At 45.3% G+C, this 6,000-nt stretch overlaps 1 protein-coding gene across 1 annotated transcript in view; it reads left to right on the plus strand.

The window, feature by feature from the left end:
• The window catches only part of LOC138738562 (neural cell adhesion molecule 2-like), a 1,138,397-nt gene extending 1,132,695 nt beyond the window's left edge, over window positions 1-5,702 (plus strand). Inside the window, exons 16-18 of the mRNA XM_069889008.1 lie at window positions 714-918; window positions 1,622-1,738; window positions 2,365-5,702. Coding sequence (XP_069745109.1) covers window positions 714-918; window positions 1,622-1,738; window positions 2,365-2,476 — 434 coding nt within the window. The 3' untranslated portion in view covers window positions 2,477-5,702. The remainder of the gene's footprint in view (window positions 1-713; window positions 919-1,621; window positions 1,739-2,364) is intronic.
• Window positions 5,703-6,000: the final 298 nt, after the last annotated feature.

Here is a 6,000-nt window from a genome sequence, read left to right on the forward strand (position 1 = left end):
TAAGGGAGTGAAAGGTAGACTTACATAAATGAGATTCCAATCAGATGGCCCATGCTAGGATCAATAGGAAGAGAAGGAGTGACCTACTCCTGCACCTGATTTATGTTTGAATATCCAATTCCCAACACTGCCTCTGGCCCTGGAAATTATTCTCTATCATTCCCGGTGAAAGGCCTGTCTGATGGTGTTCCAGTCATCCCTAAAAGCAGAGAGTTCCACTGTAACTGGTCACCACTTTACAGGATATTCCTCACGATCAATTCCCTCTTCTCCCCAAACCACCCCCCCTCCCCCTACCAATTGGGTATATTTGGATGCCACAGTCCTATATCGTTAAAATGCCTTTCAATTTAAAATGCAGGAAAATTGAGCCCATGTTCACCACTTCATCTGGGAATGTTCCACACTCTCACCTCTCACTGCGTGCAGAAGTTCCCCTAATGTTCCTTCAACACTTTACCTTTCATCCTTATCCTATGACCACTAGTTCTTGTCTCACCCAACCTCAGTGGAAAAAAGCCTGATTGCATCACCTATAACCCTCTTAAACCTCTATCAAATATCACCCTCATTCTCCTATGCTCCAGGGAATAAAGTGTGTAACCTTTCCATGTAACTCAGCTCCTCAATTCCCCGTAACAACCTTGTAAATCTTCTCTGGACAGAAGGTGAGTCACTGGACATTATTAGATTGCTATCCCTTTGCCTCTTAGACACACTGTTCCGGAGCCTGAGTCTAGGGGCTGTGGTTGGTCTCGCTGTCGTGGCCCTCTTGCTGATCCTGGTCATCGCAGACATCAGCTGCTTCTTCACAAAACAGTGCGGAGTCCTGATGTGCATCGCCACACGGATCTGTGGGAAAAAGAATGGCTCCAGCACCAAAGCCAAGGAGGCAGAAGAAGGCAAAGCAGCCTACTTGTAAGTGAGACTTGGCGGGCTGTGTGGTGGAGAGGAATCGTCGGTGTCCAGATAGAGAGGGAGGATCACCATCAGGAATCCTATTAGTGAGCGTCAGACTGTCAGGGTCCCAAGTGAAGATGGAGTCCATCCACCATGTTCCAGAGGGATGGTGGTCCCATCGGACAAGGGGGTTCTCAGCTCTAGGCCCCCAGGCGAACAGAAAATCTCAACGTGATGACCCTGAGGGAAGGGAGTTTGCCAAAGCAGGGAAATAAAATCTGCTCAATAGATTCCCGAAAAACTATGGTGTAGCATGACACAGTTAATGTAGCAGATAGCAAAATGTTGTTACAGCACCAGCGACCTGGGTTCAAATCCGGCACTGTCTGTAAGGAGTTTGTATGTCCTCCCTGTATCTGCATGGGTTTTCTCCAGGTGCTCCGGTGTCCTTCCACCCTCCCAAAAATTACAGGGGCTGTAGGTTAGTTGGAATATTTGTGCAGCACAGGTGGCTCATGGACCAAAAGGGCCTGTTACCCTGCTCTATGTCAAAATTAAAAAGACATTTCAACAGGTACAGGGTGAAGAAATATTTTTGGGGATATGAGCCAAATGCAGCCACATGGGGACTGGCTCACTGGCCAGCATAGAAGAGTTGGGCCGAAGGGCCTGTTTTCACAGCTGTACGGCTCTGTGACTGCTCTCTGTTCCACTTCCGCAGGAAGGACGGATCAAAGGAGCCTATTGTGGAGATGAGGACAGAGGATGAACCAATCACCAACCACGATGGGAGCTCGGCAAATGAACCCAATGAAACCACACCCCTCACAGAGCCTGAGTAAGTCTGATCAAGTCCCTGGTTTCTGAGGCAACTGCAAGAGGAGATGGGCTGCGGAACAGGCCAATGCCGTCGCTCCCAGTGTCTCGGCCAATGCCAATCCCTCACACTGGCTTCTGGAATCGGTTAATGACCTTTGAAGAGTTAACAGGATGAGCATGTACTCTTCACTTTAAATCATCTCCTTCAATTATTTATAACTCTTAACAAGGCGTGTGGGGTCATTGCTCAGTCTGGAGAGTCTGGAACTAATCATGGGATGAAGGTTTTTTTGTTAGTGCAAAGGTGAGAACAACACCAAGGGCGAGAACAAAAGAGTCTGCAGGTGCCGCATTTGAAGTAAAATCACAATGCTGGAGAAACCCAGCAGGTCAAACAGTTACTGTAAATAGTAAAGATAAAGATACCTAACCAATGTTTCGGGCTTGAGCCCTTCATCAAGGTATAAGCGAAATGTAGGCAGGCGCCAGAACAAAATGGTGGAGTACGGTCTCACAGGTGGGAGGTATTACGTGGATAAGGGAGGGAGGGTGCACCAGAAAGTAGAGGGAGGAGGGATGGCTCCGTGAATGGAGAGGTGCCTGATAAATTAATGCCATTATTCTCACGGCCTCTCCTCCTCGCAGAAAGTTACCATCGAAGGAAGGAAACGGCAAGGAATCTTTGAGTCCGGAAAACATGGAGGAGGGAGTGCCTAATGATATCATCCAGCCAAAAGAAGACAGCACCAAAGCATGATGGGAAGAACTCTGTCCAAGATGCAGGCAACATACAGTCACTCTTGCAAACACCATTTGTAGGAAGGGGAATCCACATTTGTGAGGTCAAGGAATTAGAATGGCTTTGGAAATTTTCCTAAGTTGCATTATCAGTAATACAAGGAATCAAAATTTGTCCTCGTTTTTTCTGGAAGGATTTTTGGAAAAAAAATTTCTGTCTTAATTTTTCCCCTTTTGCTGTTAAGAAAATAAAAAAAGTGTAACATGTAAATGATATTGTGGAGTTAAAGTTAAAAATAATCTTTATATTGCTCTCTATGTAAATATATATACATATATTATATAGCAGACAAGACACTCAATCTGTTGTTTCCCAGTCAGTGGAGTATTATCTATTCTTGTAACACAGGAGAATGCCACTCTGTTCTTTGTGCCACACTTTTTGTTTCAATGGTCTGAGGATGTTGTCATCAGATAGTTAACGGGTTTTGGACAATCCCAGGCAGAGAGGGTCTTCTCCTTAGATCACAATTTTCACTCACCTGCGCCTTGACACTCCGTCCTTTGGAGATTCTGAGATCCTGTTGGCCAACCCACTGCGGGCCTGTCTCCTTCCCTGCTAAATTTCCCCCATATCGATTGATCTCTGTCTGTGTAGCTGACTCTCTCTTTCACAGGACAGAAAGAGCTGGTTTCAATGTTCTCACGCATAAGGATCACGGTGGACTTACAGCTCCATCTATGAGATGAAACTTCTGTACAATATGTAAAAAATACACACTCTTGCTCCATTGTCCCAACCACACAGAGGGGGGGAATGTCCTTGACTTAACCAACAGAGGCAACCATTGGCCCAGTCACACAGAGGGAAGGGGTTATTGGCTTAACCAACAGAAGCAACCATTGGCCCAATCACACAGACTGAACTATCAAAGACAACTATTGGCCCAATCATGCAGGGGGAAAGGGTTATTGGCTTAAGGAACAGAGGCAATCATTGACCCAGATATGCAAAGGAAAAGAATCAGTGACTTAACTAATAGAGCTATCCATTGGCCCAAACACACCAATGAGAGAAATTAGAAAACAAAAATGTTCTGGAATTTCAGTGGATAGGAGACACTGTGTCTGCTATAAAATTTTGCATTCTTGCAAAGCTCTGTATTATCATTCATGTCAACAGAGGGGGATAAAGATGGTACTTTTTAAATTTTGAATTGAATTGAAGCTGGATGTTTGGAGATGGAGGGCAGGGTTGACAGAACACAAGAACCATAACCAGCATGCAACGCAGCATTCAAAGAGTTCGGTGGTTCCTCTTCCCTGGAACATCCCTACTCCACGAAAGATAAACTCCCCCCTCCCCACTCAAATCTTTGTTAATTCTGTCCCTGCCCAGATAATCCTCTGCCTTGCTAATTGGTACTTGAAGATCAGCTGGCCACCATTTTGTGACTAACCCCTGGCCTTCACCTGCTGACTCAATCAATTCCACATGGTCAGGTGACTTTCAACTGTACTTCAATAAGGCTTTGTGATTTACTTCTTCAAATGTTTGCAATTCTTTTGCGGTATAAAAAGTGTTTTTTTTTAAAAAACAATCAGTTTGTGACAGAGGTACAAAGTCGCCCTCTCGACTGGGTGTACCTTTTTGACCATGGTCTGTACTCTTGCTGTTTGATTTTTGTGTATTTTGTTCTTTGATTTCTGTTGGGAAGGACCAATCTGGGTTTTCAGGGGAGGAATCCCAACTGCCACAGCATTTTCATGCTTGGGGCAGGGGTCAGGGTGACCCTTGATTGGAGGGGCTCCAGAGTAAAACGCGTTGGGAAAATTCCACACATAACCTGTGAAACCGGCACCTTCATGAATCACCTTGAAAAAAGGGACACAAAAAACCGTTCGAGGAAATCTCCTTCTAAAATGCTGACTGGCTGTTTGCTTCCAGTTGCCAATGCATCTCAGGGCATCTCCATTTGAGGCAGAAAGGATGAGACAAAATTCCAGGGGGAACAATTTTTAGGGGGAAAAGGGAACATTTTAAGGGTTGCTGCCTGCCTCACTGAGGGTCATGGGAAAACTCTAGAGTCATCCAAGGGAAAGTAAGACAGGGGATGAGTTTCCTGGTGGGATGAGTCCAATAGAGATACAGGAACAATGTGGCCTCTTTCTGTGCCATTTCCACAATGGTACGAGGTTGGAATTTGATCTCAGTTGGGTGTACTCTTCTCTGGCCCAGGCTGAAATTGCATCACCCTCTCCTTCCAAAATGCAGCTGCACCAAGTTGCATTTTACCCTGATCGACTTTCCCAAATCTCAACACATATGAGACTCTTCCTGTCCTTGATTCTATTCCTGGGAGGCAAGCCTTCTCTCCTCCACTCAGTTGGAACCTCATGCTTGTCTCCATGGAGCCAGAATGCCTCTTGGCAGCTCTACACAATTTCCCCCATCTCTCTGCGCTCTCTGAAGGAGGTGCCACCCCACCATTTCCCCTCACCAGGGTAGACCTCGGGGAAGAGAGCAGGGAGGCGAGTGGCAGGCTGGCAGCCAGGACTGGCCATTCAAGTGCACCCTCACTCCTCCTGGCCTCCCCATTCGATCTAAGTGATGGAGAGATGTCAAGAAGAGAGGAAAGGGGGATAGGAAACCACCCGGGAGCCCAATTGTTAAAAGTGACCATCTGTTCATTGGGTTGGATGAAGGGAGTTACATCACTGAGGAAGGAAAGCTTAAGAGATGATATCCACAAGCTGGTACTGTTCCCCCCCCCCCCACCTTTAAAACTCCATTCTTTTGGACAATCTAGCCACCAATAGAAAGTTCTGATCCTTGATCCCCCTCGGTGAAATGTGAATGATATATTAGAGCCCTCACTTGCCGACACTTTAGCAAGACTCTTGACTTTGGGCTCGGGATCATCACGGCACAGATGTTTGAAATTGTGAACCCGCTGTACATTTTGCAATTGGTACTTTTGATGGGATTAGTTTCCTGTCTGTGTCTGTACTCCAAGCTACTGTTGTGTATGTGTCAGAGGTAGCCAGACTGCAGATGTTACACCGTGTACAGATGTGCAAGTATCACCTCTCACCCCCCCGTGTCTTTTCTAATTAAATGCCATGTGCACAGCTCATCCTGCATGTTGGGAAAATAAAAGTTGAACTTTCCTTTTTTAATTGTGTAAACTAACGCAAGACATGGTGCCCCATGGCATGGATTCACGAGCTGAATAAATGCAGTTGTCTACCACCCAGAGTCCCCACTTGAATCACTCTTCAATTACACTGGACAACAATATTTTTCAAAAGTTTTGCTTCATGGGGATTATGATAGAAAACTTCAAGCTGAACACAAAGATCATTTCAGATTTGCTATATTAAGTAGGAAGTTGGAGAAACATTAAATTAACTTTTATTAAATTTAACATGTTTAATTGGAAAATGATGCTGACACATTGAGTTAGTTAAACTGGCCTGAAAATGTTTTGCCGCTGATTTTTGTTTGTACTCAACATCTTGTCAGTGTCCAACAATAGTCAG

This window comes from Narcine bancroftii, chromosome 7 (genome assembly GCF_036971445.1).
Source record: "Narcine bancroftii isolate sNarBan1 chromosome 7, sNarBan1.hap1, whole genome shotgun sequence".
Lineage (NCBI taxonomy): Eukaryota > Metazoa > Chordata > Chondrichthyes > Torpediniformes > Narcinidae > Narcine > Narcine bancroftii.